This window comes from Scleropages formosus, chromosome 9 (assembly GCF_900964775.1).
Source record: "Scleropages formosus chromosome 9, fSclFor1.1, whole genome shotgun sequence".
Taxonomy (NCBI): Eukaryota; Metazoa; Chordata; class Actinopteri; order Osteoglossiformes; family Osteoglossidae; genus Scleropages; species Scleropages formosus.
Window position 1 is genome coordinate 12,357,971 of NC_041814.1, and position 17,044 is coordinate 12,375,014.

At 39.0% G+C, this 17,044-nt stretch overlaps 1 protein-coding gene across 3 annotated transcripts; it reads right to left on the reverse strand.

Moving 5' to 3' along the window:
* Positions 1-7,696: 7,696 nt before the first annotated feature.
* LOC108923495 (transmembrane protein 205) lies at positions 7,697-16,764 on the reverse strand. Of its 3 annotated transcripts, none has more exons than XM_018734265.2 (4): positions 16,504-16,764; positions 9,788-10,000; positions 9,198-9,361; positions 7,697-8,941 (listed from the first exon to the last, which is right to left on the reverse strand). In XM_018734265.2, exons 2-4 carry the CDS (start codon positions 9,906-9,908, stop codon positions 8,639-8,641), a joined length of 588 nt encoding a protein of 195 aa, XP_018589781.1. In that variant the 5' UTR covers positions 9,909-10,000; positions 16,504-16,764; the 3' UTR covers positions 7,697-8,638. The 3 variants fall into 3 exon arrangements, with proteins under 3 accessions (XP_018589781.1, XP_018589780.1, XP_018589782.1); XM_018734264.2 differs by lacking the exon at positions 16,504-16,764 and adding an exon at positions 11,144-11,187; XM_018734266.2 differs by lacking the exon at positions 16,504-16,764 and adding an exon at positions 10,945-11,049.
* Between the last annotated feature and the right edge of the window lie 280 nt (positions 16,765-17,044).

Sequence of the window (17,044 nt, forward strand, 5' to 3'; positions counted from 1 at the left end):
TATTTTATATTTTTATAGCAAGATGGAAAAACTAACATTTTTCGTATACCTAAGGTCAATATTGGGGTGTGGGTTTGGTTCAGCAGCATTTTAGAAAGACTTGCTCTAAATATCTGTTTAAAACATGAACCATATTGCTTGTCTCACTGCCACTGCATGTAAAGCCGTTTGTGATGTAAGTTGCCTTGCACAACAGCAAAATAAACTAATGATAATGAAATATATCATCTCAGCTGAAGTCAGTGGGCCTAAATTATAGTTTTACAGTATATGCCAGAGAAATTGGTTTTAACTTTGATTAATATCATCTCAGTCTCCTGAGATTACTTTATTAGGCCCTAAGAATAATTTCTAAATTGAAAAAAGCATTCTATCTACATACACACACACACACACATTTTCAGAACCGCTCATCCCATACGGGGTCACGGGGGAACCGGAGCCTACCCGGTAACACAGGGCGTAAGGCCAGAGGGGCAGGGGACACACCCAGGACGGGACGCCAGTCCGTCGCAAGGCACCCCAAGCGGGACTCGAACCCCAGACCCACCGGAGAGCAGGACTGTGGTCCAACCCACTGCGCCACCGCACCCCCTCTATCTACATACAGTACCAGAAAGACCATCCATGCCTTCATCTGTAGCAGGTTTTTTCAGCACACCATGAAGCCAACTTCTGTAAAAGAAATGGTCCATTAACAATGATGTCATTTCCTACTTTATGAGCTCAGAATACATATAAATATGATAGCTCTCACAGCATATGGATATGCTGATGAAGGCTCCCTGCCGAAACATGTCCACCCTGAAAAATAAAAGCATTTCTGTATGTCAGGAAAAGATACACCAAAACAACCAAGCACTGAAGATTCATGTCATAAGGCAAGAACTGAGAGCATTATGACAGTACTTCAGGGAAGTAAGGAAGGAAGTAGGAAAGATCAGCTTAAGAAGGGAGGGTTGGGCGAGAAAGTAGATGTCTACTTTCTCCCCTATCTTTTCCTTCTTTCAGCAGATTCCAATGTCAATAGATGTTCCCTAGAGCAGAAGTGTAGAGAGCAACTTCTCTGCTCTAAAGAGGAAATTGACAACCGCCTTCAGATCACATGCTGTGATTCCCAAAAGGCCAAAACACTGCAAAAACCCAAGCGTCCCCTACGACCCATCCAAATGCATCATATCACGTATTTAACACATGCTCACATATTCTTCAAGAGATGACTCTATGTGGCAGTTTTAGAATTCAGGGCTCAAGACACAGTTTACAATATCTAGCGTTTTGCATGTGTCACACAAATTAAGGAATATCCTCGTAGCTGTACGGGCTGCAAAGCATCTGGTTGTATCAGCAAGGGACCCACTTTGTAGCCAGATACAGTTACACTGGGGTGTTTCCATAAGTGATGATGACCTGGAGATGCAGAGACAAGCCAATTGCATGTTTTGTCTGTGTTGTTACTTTGCAATGTGCAAGCTAAGCAGTGACAGCAGAGGGGTGAGGTGCAAATATGCAGATGATAGCTGAAATATCACTAAGTGCTAAAAGACTTCTTTTCAAAAACTGAACTCTGTGCCGATGAGCCCGGATAGAAAGTCTATACATAATTTACAATGCCACTCTCAACAGGGCAAAGGGCACAATTACCAAACCACATTTGATTTCCTTGATGCTAATGGAAGTCAGAAGAGGCATTAGCTAATCGAATGTGGTGGGTGGGGTTGAGGTAAAGTGCTAAAAAGGAGATGATATGATGAAATGTGCAATGGGCAGTAGTGCACAAAGTCATCTAATGCAGTAAAGTTATGATGGAAAGCACACAGCTACATTTGGAGTAAAAAATACACTTTAAATACAATCTAGCTGTATGACGAGTGTGTGTGTGTGTGTATACTGTATATACACACACATATGCATGCTTAGTTTTCAAACAAATGAAACGCAATGGTAATGCATGGAATTCATACAACTTTAACAGAAATAGAGAGCCATGGTGGCACAGCAGGCTTTGCTGGGTCCTGCTCTCTGGAGGGGCTGGGGTTCGACTCCTGCTTTGAATGCCTTGCGATGGACTGGTGTCCCATCCTGGGTGTGTCCCCTCCCCCTCCAGCCCTGTGTTTCCAGGTTAGGCTCCAGTTTGCCGCGACTCTGCTTGGGACAAATGACTTCAGACAATGTGTGTGTGTGTGTGTGTAACAGAAATGGTATATAGCCCATTAAAATTTAGGGCAGTATCTAAAGAACTCACTTTCATTCGCTTTCTATCTTTGTCAGGGTTGTAGCAATCCAAAGAGAATCCTGAAATCACTGGGCGTTAGGGTAAGAGGGGTTCATACTGGATAGGACACTGGTCCATCACAGCATAGCCACGCATTGGGTACATTCACACACTAGGGGCAATATAGACTCACTGTTTCATCTGAAACACATGTCTTTGGACCGTGTGAGGAAACTAGAGCACTCACAGGAAACCTGCCCTGTAACCAAACAGCTCAGGTGTTGAGGCAGCAGTGCCCCCCACTGTGCTGCTGTGAGCCCTTCTCTGAAGAACTTTATAGTTGAATATACTGTGTATGATATTGACAGTCTGTGTCTGCAAGAAGGGAAACACCTTCAAATGCACCTGAGAAAGGGAATTAACTGTTCGTATTTACTGTTCATGTTGTTAAGGTTGTTAAGGGAACCTTTCTCCATCCATTGTCCATCAAGAGTTGATCCTGCCAGAAACAGTTCCTCTCCTGGAGAACCCCTCACCTGATCTCAATCAGGAGGGGAAAATCAGTTCTTACTCCAGTCTAATATGGTTCAGCTACTGTATTCTCTTGGATGCAATGATTTCCATGGCATTTTACTGTACTTTTTCCACAATGGCAACATCTATTCATTTTTTTAAGAAAACTACTTGTGAACCAACCCATCTTGACAGTACGAAAAGTCCTAAATCTGCATGAATAAAATTCCACGCTGTACTCCACTACAAAGAAAACATTTGTACACGTTAGGTGTGAAAATAACCACAGTGATAATAATCACAGCAATAACATAACAGTGTACAACTTTGCAAAATGTGCTGTTGGGCAAATTCAGAAATTACTGCCTCATTCAATGGTACTATACCATTTCCTCGGACTTTGTTGCAACCCCAGTACCATCTAGGGGTGTAGTGGTACAAAGTTTGTACTAAGTTATTTGTTTTGAACGAATAAGATAAGTAGTGTGCAACAAACAGGAATGTGTTTCATGTTCTTGCAAAAGAAAGTCAACGTGCACAGAAAGAGAACTTGAAATCCTTGCAGAAATTAACAGGATCCAAAGTGTACTCAGAAAGAAGAAAAAACCTAATTAACTTAACCCTCACAGCAAGCAACATGCAAACTCAAAACCCAGAAGCAGAAAGCGGTGAAAAACCAAAATAAGGTTTTCTGCCACGACTGACTACACGATTCTTACACTAGGAAAAAGAAAAGAAAAAACAACTAAACAGGCAAACAAGCACTACAGACAAAGAAATAAGCAAAAAAAAAGAAATTAACTGCAACAATGAGAGCGTACTATCAAAGATGCTCATAAGAGAGCATTACTTCCCCAAGAGGGAGCACTTAGAAGCCTGCAGGAAGTGCCTTTTCATCATGGAGGAAATCACATCTTTCTGGTTCAGCGAATCACATTCATCATCCCTGGACGGATGATGATGGATGGGTGTCCTACCCATTCCAAGTGAGAGGAAGGGAAAGCCAAAAATAGGAACCCAAAATGGACATCCCATAGACGTAAAAACTTGAATTGACAATTAGTGTTTTACCAGCTTCTTCCTCAATCTGTGCAAGTTCTGTCACCCAAGTATGTGAACAACAGTCTTGGGATTCAAATTAGGTTTCTTTCTGTCTCATTTATATACTGAATCTTCAATCCCTAGCCATGATTTCCATTTTTAAGCTTGTCTTTTTTTGTGAATATAAAATAAACAAATACACTTTGTAATGCACTGCTCAATGATATGAAATATAATATCAGATCTTACAAAAGTTTTGTAATATTTGCATTTGGGATTAGCGATAAATGACAAAGATACAAATTTACATAGATGAGTAGAGTGAGAAAACACAGCAGAAGTTCATCGACAATGTGGCCAGCATGTACTGCAACAGACCTGGACTTATTGAATGACTGACTGCAGGTTCACGCAGCCATTGTTTGAATGTAAAAAAATTCCTTAACTGATAGCACTGAGGGAAATCAGTAAATAAAATGAAAAATTAATACAGGTGAGTTGGCATTTAACTATGTTGCTTTGCAAAACACTTGAAAACAGAGGAGATTATCTGGATTCTCACTTTACAGACATTTCTAGAGGCCAGTCTCAGAAGACCTCCAAATGAATTTGTAGCTGTGCAAGAGCAATGCATTATGTTGTTGATCTCCACAATGTCTGGAATCTAGAAACCATTTAGGAAAGTGATCCAGGAAATGTCTCGAGCCAATAGCCATTTCCTTGCCAATTTCAGTCCCAGTAACTGACTTATCACTGGTAACTCATCTGGAAGTGCATTTTGTACAATCATTGATCCACCATAAAACATGTCAACCTTCCTCAAACACAACATTTTTAATGTTACATAGTCAAATCTTGTCATGATCAGTATTTTACAAGGAACTAGGTTAAAAATTGTGGAAGACAGTTATCAGCAGTTGATGTTTCTTGTACATATTACAACTTACAGTATCTCATATTTAATGCATGACTCATATGACTTACTAACAGAATACAGCATGTAAGAAAATGTAAATATTGCACTGATTTAGCTAGTGTTTGCATTGTGGTAGCTGGCAGATTACTGAATTCCTCTTCCTAGTCTAGCTTAAAAAAATTCTCAGAATTTTGCCACTAAGCATGTAATTACTGATTTAAAAAAATCAGATAAATTAATATTATCCTGAGGGATCAATATCAGACTTACATGGAAAAGTATAAATACACATATAGACATCCAGAAGGGAGACCTCCAGGATGGGGTCTTACATACCAAAAAACTTATTGCCTGACAACTTTGATTTTATATACCACTGTGGGATTTTTGCCTATTAGATGGGCCATATTAACTATTTAACATACTGTATATTTAACATTTACTGTATATTTAACATGTATATTTACTATTTAACATACTGCACGGAAGCACAGCCGTGTCACAGTGTCTAAACTGTTTGGGCGTAGGTTTAAATTCCACTCTCTCTCTGTGGATTGTGCATGTTCTCCTCATGTTTTCTGGGTGCTCTGGTTTCATTCCACAGTCCAAATACATGTGATTCAGGTTGATTAATGATTCCTAATCCTGACTCTGAACTGAGAACCCTGATGTGTACCCTCCCTAAAATTTTTATAGAAATCTATTGAGTAATATGCTGCACACCTGTTTAAACATGTCCGTTTAAACAATGGCTAAATGCATAACTTAAGGATTAATTGAGGTCAAAAAGCCAGCAGTGTCAGCTTACTATGCAGTGCACATTAACCCAAGTAACACTTGTTTAATGTTTCTTAAGTTAGTTTCGTAGCCTAGTTGTCTGTGTTACTGGGATAGGCTCTGGACCACTGTGACCCTGACTGCTAATATATACATTTTTCCTAAAAACTAAGTCTTCATACTAGTCTTTGAATATATTTGATACCACCTAGGTAGTCAACTAGACAGGCATTACAACATTGAATGTTAGACAAACGCAATGACATCCCTGAAGATTCCCTTTAATTATATGGACTTGTGAACATGTTAAATTAAAAGGGCCAAAATACTTTACTTTGCCCTAACAAAAATCCTGATTTATTCCCAGGCTAATGTGATAAATTAACACACTATCTTTTCTCTATTGAAAATAAACATTTTATAACATTAACTAAAATGTCTAATGTACAGTTCAGCTATGTTATGGTCCATATCAAAGTCACCAATGAAATTTCATTCATAATAATGAACTGAAAACCACCTTAAACTTCTAGTTGCGACCTCATCCATGTCCACACACACACACACACACACACATTGTCTGAACCGCTTGTCCCATACAGGGTCACGGGGAGCCAGAGCCTAACCCAGCAACACAGGGCGCAAGGCTGGAGGGGGAAGGGACATACCCAGGACGGGTTGCCGGTCCGTCGCAAGGCACCCCAAGCGGGACTCGAACCTCAGACCCACCAGAGAGCAGGACCTAGGCCAACCCACTGCGCCACCGTGCCCCCCCATGTCTACACAACAAAATTCTGTAAGATTCTTTTATTGCATCTTAGCATTCAATGCATCAGTCACTTATTAAATAATCATCTTAAGTGACACAATCTATAACAAATCTGGCAACTACAAGCAAATAAACATAAAACCTTAAAGTTGAAACGATTGCAGAAAATGCCTAAGAACCTTTCTAAAAGATTCTGAAGCAAATTTTTCAAGAAACCTTCTTAATGTTCAATATGTACACAGTAATTGTGTTATATTACCATTAATGGACAGATTAGGTCTTTAAGATCAGTAAAACCTGTGAAAACAATTATGCAGGAAATAATGACTTTACAAAGAATATCTCCATGTAGTCAGTGCATTAAGTTAACTTTAAATTACATTAATCTTTTAAAAAAGTAATTTCAAATTGATACAGTTACTTTTTATTATTACACTGCATAGCGTTTATGTTAACTGCCACAAGATTACACAGAATTTTGCCACTTTGCTCTTAACTGTGTCATCAGTTAAAGTGGTCCAGAAACAAATTTATTGAACATTTCTTATAGTTCACATAGTTCTATAATAAATACAGGCATCTCCTAGATACATTAAACCCTATAATTCCACTGCTTGCACATACACATTAGTAGAAAGTTCAATATAGAAAGGTTGAGAGGACAAGGAAGGGCAGAAATTGTACCACTTTGAATGGATGACATTAAAAAAAGGGATGTCCACACAACTTCTGTACTTCAATGAGGGGAACTGTCAAAACAAAAGGTTATCAAAAAACATTTTATATGTGTTCACATATGATGAATGATCGTGTGTATCCACGTAAAAGTTGAAAACATGTGACTATGCATTGTTGGTATAAAACATAAACAATCTGTATTCCTCCCAAAACACAACTTTAAAACTACAATTTTATGTACTTTCTCTACACAAACTTTTCAATGCTTAAAATAAGGTATAAAACAAACTGAAAAAGACCCAGTACACAGGCTCTACTTACAAACAACTGGAATTGTCAAGGTCTTCAAAAATTATGTTCATAGCTCCAGTACCAACAGCCTATAAAAGGTTTCATAATACAGCTTTCCCTCAATTTATTTGCAAGTTAGATTTAATATTTTCACTGGCACATCCATTCTACCATTATGCCTTTTCTTGCTAACAGAAATACGAGATACCAGGCACAAGCTGTGGAAATTAACTGAAGCTGCTGCCTTACATGCATTTTTGGGAGCTACATGGGTCATAGGTACTCTGCTAGACATTAACTTTAAACAAAAAATCATGGAAATATATATAACTTTAGGAAAAAACGTTTGTGTCTTCAAGACCTCAACTATTTATAACAAGAGGATCAAGTGTATTATTCTAGCAGTTACAGCTTCTGTTTTTAAATGAGCTTTTTGAACAGCTTAAAAGTGAAGTCTGTTCAAATCAATAAAAATACACTACAATTTTTCTTCCAAGTGACTTACAGTGCTTACATGTGTTCATAGTATATTTAAAATGTTTATACATTAACAGCCCTCCAACTTGTTGACCATTTTTTTCAGCAGCAGGTATGACAAGGACATCTCAAACGCTCATACATAGTTCACCACAGGCAGCAGCATCACTCGGACAGAGAGCTTGTGTCGGTGTGGACAGCTACAAGAGGTCCAAGGGTCTCCTTAAAAAGACAACCAAAACAGGAAAAACTGGACCTGCTGGATTCTTTAAAGTAGAATAAAGTTGCATTGCATAATATAAAACTGGTTAAACAAGACAGTAATAGATCTCCCTTCCTCTGCAATTTAACTCCAGTACAATTCAAAGAGGACACATGTAATGTCCATGTTTACATAACTGAATATGAAGTTAACGAGTGCATGCATTTCAGACACAGGTTTTCCACTACTGCGGAATGTGTAGGCACTCAAATCCCACCAGGAACGCTTCTTAGAAATGGCACAACCATTTTTGGATTGCAGCACATCTCTGGGCAATGCATTTGAAATTGATGTTTCGTTTTAAATGCCATTATGTCCCTGAGGCTGAAAGTGTTCCACTGGCATTTAAAAATAATCTGAGACCTGTTTACAGTAGCACCCAATATATAAACTTAAAACAAACCTGTTCAAGTTCGGAAGGAGAAGAAAAAAAAAAAAAAAAAGTTTGGTTTGACAAATTACAAACATCCTGTTTTAGACCTCTCATGACATTCCATCTTAAACCTCATCATTCAAAATGCATCAAGTTATTTTCAGGATTAAAGGAAATATCCCTCACATGTCTATGAGCTAGATATAAAAATATGCACATCAGACATCAGAATAGTTCCCTGATTTTACCGTACTCAAGGACAGTCACTAAAAATTCATATAATATAATTACATAAGGAGCTCACCAAAGCACCTTTCAAACTATCTTTACAGTGTGGAGAGGTTCTGTGCCACATAATAGAGGCTGTACCCATTACAGATAATGCAACAGAGGTTGCAGAGAGAGGAGAGTAAATTGTAGTGCCAGAGTCTACTGCTCAGTTTCTTGTACTTAGGATCCGTCTCACACAGTTTGGCATAGGCTTCACGGTTTGACGACAGTCCAATGTCCTGACCAAGTCCACAGGCTTGCTCGATGAGGTGCATGTCTGCCATGATCTCTGAGGTCATCTGGCCAAACCACTGAGCATTGATGGCAGCCACCATCACGCAGGTAAAGAAAATGACAATCTGAAATTTGAGAGAGAAACTCTAACATTTTATTTATCATCGTGAAACAGCAGAAAAAAAGTTTCTTAAAGCCAATGATTTTTCTTGGTTTCATTAATATTCTGAAGTATGAAGAATATACATATTGTTGTGAATGGTGGATGGGATGTTCCATCTGTTTCTCAGCAACTTTCTTTCAGTTCTTCCTCACATGCATATTAAAGTTTATAGATTTAACACCTGTACCAGAAAACACATCTGTTCTAGCTGCATGTACCTGGAAAGTCTCCTTTTCATCTAGAAGGTCCCTGGGGTGGTACATGGCAAATATGGTGAGATTGAAGAAGGCACAAGCAGAACCAATATGGAGGTAGAAGGGAAACAGTCGGCTCTGGATGAAGCCAAATGTGTGTCTGTTTAAATTGTTGTCCATCACAAACCCTACGCAAAAGAGTCAACAGATTCACACAGATTAAACAGATACATGACAACAAAAAAAAGGCAGAAAAAAAAAAAAAAAAAAAAAAAAACAGCTGTGTATTGTATTTCATTCATAACGCACAAAGACAACGTATGCCTTTCTTCAAATTTCAGTTGTGTGAAACAAGTGCAACACTATCTATAAAATCTCATACGCTGTGCATTTTTATATACGCGTTCATGTCATACATTGCATCATGCAACCGTCGCCAAGCTCATCTCGATAAAGTGAAAAAATATGTCAGTTACATTCTTTGTTTCAGCTACATTCTTCATGTTTGTTAGTATTTCTACATAAGAATAAAAAATAAAATGTGTAAATGTAAAACGCAAATAAATGATATGGGGGGAAAAGGGGAAAAACAAACAGATAAAAAAAGAAATTACCTGAAATGAAGGTGACCCATATCTGCATGCCCCAGAAGGTGGAGAGAAAGATGAGGTGCAGTAGTTTGACCGTCACTGTAGGCTCCCTGTCGGTGGGCATAATCACTCCTTGTCCAGACATGCAGACACCCCCCAAAGTGTCGCTCTTTGGTCCTGTCTCACACACTGATGCCACTCGTGCTGCCAAAACACTCTGACCTCACGCTCCGTCTCCTGTGAAACACAAAAAAAAAAAAAAAAAAAAAAAAGAAAAATCAACTCGGATCCCAGGGATCCCAGACACAGGTCAAGAGAGTCCAACACAGCCGCTCCCAAGCGAACAGAAACCTGAAGAACTACAGTTTCATTAGAAAACCTAACAGCAGAGTTAACAGAAAGCCCACAGCAACGCAAAGCAGGCAAATGTGTGATAATTACTATGCTGTTATTTTATCAGCCTTCATTTAGCCGATGCCTTTGTCCAAGGGGGCTTAGAATGTCAGAAAATGAACTTTACAAAGATATACCCATTGATTCAGCATGGCATTGTTACTGTCATTTGCATGATTTATACATTTAACTGACGCTTTTCTCCTCTGCGACTTACAATGTTAAGATGCTAACAATCATTTACCAATTTATATAATACAGTTGTGCATTTTCACTGTATCAGTTCTGACCAAGTAGCAGTGGGATTCGAAACAACCTTCAGATTACAGGGGAACGACCCCAAATCCAATAGCAACCAGCTGTTTTATAAAATAGCCAAAAGTGGATTTCTTAAGTGTACTGTCTACTGTTTTGTTCCTGTGTATATTTTCTTGTGTGTCCCACCTGGATTTGTGCAGTCAAAATGACTGAGCAGCTCAGCTACTCACTGAAGGTCGGCCACCCCTGTCTCTCTGTCACTCTCACTCACTCACTCACACACACAACACAACAGTGACCTTCTCTGCAGACCTACACACTCTGCTCTGCGCTTGAAGGCCGGCTCGTGCTTGTTGTGTTTAGTAATATCTGTATTAATTTCCATAAGCGTCGCCAGGTACAGCCATTTATTTACGTAGCACAGAGTAGGAAAAGACAAGAGCGCGTATGTTCCCGCTCAATAGCGCGCAGGGAGGGAGGGTCGGTCGGTCGGTCGGTCGATGGGGAAACGTCTCCGTCGCCGCTGCTACCTGACTTGTCTTGACCGGTTCTTCTAAGTTCTAGCCGTCGTCGTTCAGTCGGGAAACCCACTCAAATGTACAAACGACACCTCTGTCACTAACATATTCATAGAAATTAACTCTCTCTATCTTTTACTTCGACTGCTGCTACGTTTAACACTGCACACTTACAAACCGCCTAATAAATAAATAACATTCAGTGCTATACCTGCTCGGCTTCTTTTCGCAGCCTTCTCCCGGACTTCTCCGAGCATACCTTTCTCAATATCTAACTTCCCATTGGTCGATTATCACAAACCACACCGCTCATTGGCTCACAACTTCGCGAGGGCCGCCCTTCCTCGAGATGTAACTTTTGATTGGTGAACTGCGAAGCATCGGGCCGTGGTTGAATTCTATTGGTAGTCCGGCCGTACTTCACTTTACGGGAGCTGAGCGGCGGTTACGTCGAGTTTAAATGGAAAGCCATCAAAGGAACTTCATGCGCTCCTTGTGATCACTGACACTTTGTCTCTTTTGGAAATTAATTTTTGAATAATTAATGCGAAGTTTACTGGTTTATATAGCGTATATTAGAGCATTGAGGTGCTGAAAGAAACGGAATTTCACACACACGCACACAAATGTAAAGTAATGTACATGTTAAATGTTAATTGGATTAAACCTAACTCCCCCCCCAGAACACCACCACTCACTCAACATACACTTGTCTTAGTGAATTGAAGCTTGGTATTTTAGTTCGATCATTAGGACGTTCTTCATAAAGCTTATAATATAATCAAGCTTATAATATTATTTATGGTAGTCTATATTTTTAGGTCATTGCTGGAGTGAAACCACAAAACTTTACAGACAAGAAATAGTACAGGTAGTTTCTTTGTTACCCGGACAGTGGCATTACGGATGGATTTTCAACAATGACTAAGTTCAGATACTGGGGAAATGTGAGCTTTAAATAACAACCTAAACCCTATATCGAGTTTTAGAAAGAAAAAAAGATTTTAAACAATGGCCGAGAAAAGTTCAAAGGAGCACATTACTTGGCAAGCTAAATTTTTGTGCAGACTTTTTAAAAACTATAACACAGTGAAACACCTCTCTTACAGGATATTTGTATAACGGTTAGTATAACGGTAATAATCAGCAAATCGTACATTTAATGGACTGAACAAAACATTTCAGCGCCTGAAGTAATTAAAATGTATTTGTTTGATGCAGGCTATTGATATTATTGATTAGAAAGTACAAAATCCACTACATAAACTATCTTGCCCTTCTTGTGTAGTGACCGCTCATTTTGTTTAACAGGTTTGATGTGTCTGGTGTCCATCCAGTAAGGAAAACACACCTACACACCTACTCTGTGGCAAGAGAAATCTATTGATCTTGTAAAGAAATAACTTGACAGTACAGTGGATGGCTTATATTTATGGCACTTTCTGATACCGTTTGATTTTGCAGACTCTTGCAAACACATTGCTAAAGTCATCTAGGAGCGGGTGAGCAAATGTGACTGGTGCCGGGGACAGCAGCCAGCTTGATTCACTAAGACTTCCCCTGTACTGGACCTTTCTGTCTGGGAGAAGGACCCACTTTTTGGGCTGCAGCACAGCATTAGAGTTCTCTGTTTTTATTGTGAGCCAATATAGTGACAGAGTCACCTGAAAGCCTTTTTTTCTGATACTGACATAGCAGTGTACTCTGTATGTCTGAAATTGGTTGAAAATAAAACTTAAATCAGAAATATATGCACACCCAGGATGGGACGCCAGTACGTTGCAGGGCATCCCAAGCGGGACTCAAACCCCAGACCTGCCAGAAAGCAGGACCCGACCAAGCCAGCTGTGCCACCGCCCCCCCGCGAAGAAAAATTTAATAAAGTAGAAAAATTTTGTCTTTGAAAATTTCTAAGATGACCATTTGTAATTTGTGAAGCCAGTGTATACCTTTGAATTAATACAATTATGGTTTTTTTAACAGTATTTGGTATAGATTTACTAAAGAGGCTTTTATTATGGAGGGCTAGGTAAGAAGAAAGAAGCAATAGGTGCAACACCTATTCAGTCCTTCCTCACAACTATTGAAACTGAGTTTAGGATTGAGAGTGGGGACTTTTTTCTTTTCTTCATTTCTGTTGGCTGGCACATTATATAAATTTATGTACAGTACATATTTGTGTGGTGGGGGTTATTTTTTCCAACTTTTTAAACAGGATTTCACTTGATACATTATTTTTCTGGACAGCACTTTAGTGTTGATTAAATTTCTTGAGTTTTGTCATCACGGACAATCAGATGAATAATATAAGTCCATCATTGTCATCTCCCAACACGGTCGCTTCCCAGACAAGACACATCCCAGTGTGTCACTGTTTTCAATAAATCAGCCTCTTTACACAAATTTTTAAGTTTCACAAGACATTAAATATTAAAACTTTTTTGCTTTGATTACTGGCACATCGATGCAATATTTTTACAAGTGGGTTATAAGTTTTCATACTTATCTTGTTCATTTGCATCTAGGGATCATCACAAGTTGCAACTGTGGAAGCAGGAGATTACATCCTGCATGTGTCCCACAAACTGTGGGGCATTCTCATCATCTATAAGAGCTACAAAGTGCCTGACTTTGTCAGCAGGGGACCCACTGCTCATATATTGAAATGATGGGCTGTTTCCTAATGTGGTACTATCATCACAAGAAACACAGAATACCTAGAAGTGCAGAACAACTTTGTTTCAAAAACTAAACTCTGTGCCCTCCAGCCTGGATAAAAAGCCTATACATAATTCACAATGCTACTTTCAATAGGGGAAAAGGCACAATTACTTAACCACACTTGATTTCCTTGATGCTAATGGAAGTAAGAAAAGACATTAATCGATCGAAATGTGGATGGACAGGGTTGAGGTAAAGTGCTAAAAAGTTGATGATGTGATGAAATGCTCAGGCGGTAATTATGCATCAGGGGCATCTAATGCAGCACAGAAAGAACAGAAGAAACACGACAACAGCTAGGGTGAAAAAACGGGTTGAATACAATCTAAAATGACTAATCTACACGTTTACTTTTTAAGCAGGTCACAATCAGTGGTTGTGCACAGATCTGATAAAACCATAACATTTAAGACCATATAGCAAATCCATTCCAGGTTAATATTTAAAGAACTTAAGATACTGTGCATACTATGAACACGTAGCACCTGTATATATATATGCTGTCATCATGTACTATATATTCTTTTAACATACTGTAGCTTTTGGCAGATATTGTGGCACAAGCCAACAAAAACCAAAAAATGGGAAGGAAAAATTGAATAAACCTTATTGAACTCTTTCACCTGCATATCATCCATCTAAGCTAAAGTACTCTTCCAATAAACGTGTAGGATGCTGCAATAAGCACCAGGCAATCAAATTTGCCAGAGGATGGTGATCTTCTAACTGTTCCTGCATGCTGTTCATGTCACAAAGGGGTCATCTGCCCATTGCTCATCCAGCCTTGCCTTCAGAGCCCCCTGCCTGATCTTAGCTTAGGAAAAAGAAAAATAACCAGCTCTTAGTTTTGCCTACAGGGGGCGAAGCCACTGCCTGTTCTAAGATATGGCAATGAGGTCTGGAACATTGACAGTAAGAACTGGTTCTGTGGGAAGATCCGAGCAGCTGCTACATAAAAACTGTTTACTTTTACATCGAATCCATTTTTGCAGTAAAGAAAGTTCTTAATGTTTGTGTAAACAAAGTTCCATGCTGTGCCACTGTACAAAGAAAGCAAAGATCCCTGTATAATCAGTTCACTGGACTCTGCACAGTAACTGAAGAGCACCAAAATAATTGGAATTAACAGACTTAAATTTGTTGCTTAGCCAATACAGTTACCAAGGCAGATTACAAATGCACCCTTTTACAAAGCTTAGCGTTTTAATTAAGAAATTCAGGTTCACCACCTCACTGAATGGTACTAGATGAGGGTACTTTCTTGGACTTGAAACGACAATCAGCAGTTTATCAGCTTCCGGACCAAAGCTGTGCAATTCTTCTACCAACCTATAAGCACAGTTCTCTTAGGATTCAAATTAGGTCTCTTCCCATTTCACTTATGCTGTATTTTTAACCATTAGCCCCACAGTGATTTTTACAGCTCCAGCAAACTTGTCTTTATTGTCAGATACTTATGGAAACACATATTTTAAAGCACAATAAAATACTATGGTCAAAGATACACTGTGAACTGTTCTATTAAAAATACTCATCGGTATAAATGGGTCAAATACTGCAATTTGCTTTGGATAAAAGCATCAACCAAGCAAGAACTATTCACATACAGTATATCTGAATTAAATGTTAGAATAAAAGAAAATCATTCAGTTCAATTATGACTGAAATCACACACACACACACACACACACATTTTCAGAACCGCTTGTCCCATAGGGGGTCACGGGGAACCGGAGCCTACCCGGTAACACAGGGCGTAAGGCTGGAGGGGGAGGGGACACACCCAGGACGGGACGCCAGTCCGTCGCAAGGCACCCCAAGCAATATATTAAAAATTCAGCTTAATACAGTTGAGTCTCACTTTACAGACATTTCTAGAGGCCAGTCTCAGAAGACCTCCAAATGAATGTGTAGCTGTGCAACAGCAATGCATTATGTTGTTGATCTCCACAATTTCTGGAATCTAGAAACCATTTAGGAAAGTGATCCAGGAAATGTCTCGACCCAATAGCCATTTCCTTGCCAATTTCAGTCCCAGTAACTGACTTATCACTGGTAACTCATCTGGAAGCACTTTTGAGCAAGCACTAATATTTCCAACATAAAGCATATCAACACTGAGCAAACATAAATTTCAGTTATTACACAGCCAAGTCTTGTCATGATCAATATTACATCAAAAGCTGGGTTAGAGAGCATTGCAAGAAAACAATTGTCATGAATGTTTCTTCTATATACAGCAATTTGTTTAATATTTAATGTGTGACTCATATCATACTTGTTTACACTCATTTCGCTGATGTTTGCATAATGATGGTATCTGGCAGATGTTTGAAGGTCACCTCTCTAAAAATCCCAAATATTTTACATGTTGCCATTATGGAGACAAAATTGGAAATTAATATTTTAAGTTTTGAAATGTACATGCAAATATAATATGAGTACTGATAGAACATTATATGTAATGTTTTATTTATACATTTATATATATCGCACGAATATGATTAGTCCTTTAACATGGTCACATAGACGAAAAGTAAAGGTTACTTCAAAACAGACTGACGGCAGGTGTGTAACTGACGAAGAGGTAAAACCTCAATTCAATTTAATGTTTAAAGACCACAAAGTGGGTAGATATTCAGACGTAACGGATAAAAACAAATATTTCTGGCAGAAATCAATGATTAAATCATGATGAAGCTGTTTCATCCACAAACTGAGATACCAGAAAGAAAGAAAAGCCCACAGATGAAAAGTCTAGGTACCATAAATACAAGTTTGCTCTTAAATTTAAATGAAAGTGTATTCTTTTTAGTCGTAGAAAGCGAAACACTGCTTTGATCACTTTACCTGCCTCTGGACGTCACCGTGATCGCCTTGTAACTTGTAAGTTTTCTCTGCGAACTTCTTGTAGACTTGTTGACCCATCGGGGACCATTGTGGACAGAGCAGGCAAAACAATATCCATAGATTCCATAATTTTGTTTACTTAAAAGTAAACAGCACATACGTCGGTCCTTCGAAAATTCGAAACATAGTAACTAGATGAACGGTATGCACATGTATTTTAACTTCTCATTTAAAATACCTTCCACGCGTCTCCGCGCTACAGATTCGCCGAAAGCGCGTGTCAAACACGCGGCGGATGACAGCGAGCGTGAAAACGAGTCCCGCCCCCTCGCCTTTCGCCATTGGCCCGAGAGCTGCCAATCTGGAGAGACGCACGTATTTATCCAATAGCGATAGGGAGAAGCCTTCTAGCCTCCAGGTAATGATGGGTTAAATACCACCTGAAAAAATAGCGGACTTATACCAGATACTTTACTGCCGCTGCTATCGCAAACTATAATTAAAGATACAATACAGCCGGCGGTGAGAACATTTTGTCCCT

Coding starts and splice junctions, on each gene's coding strand:
- LOC108923495 (XM_018734265.2), bottom strand. CDS start 9,908: ATGTCTGGACAAGGAGTGATTATGCCCACCGACAGGGAGCCTACAGTG. Junction 9,362..9,787: donor ATGGGTCACCTTCATTTCAG/GTAATTTCTTTT, acceptor TCTTTTGCGTAG/GGTTTGTGATGGACAACAAT. Junction 8,942..9,197: donor ATGAAAAGGAGACTTTCCAG/GTACATGCAGCT, acceptor CTCAAATTTCAG/ATTGTCATTTTCTTTACCTG.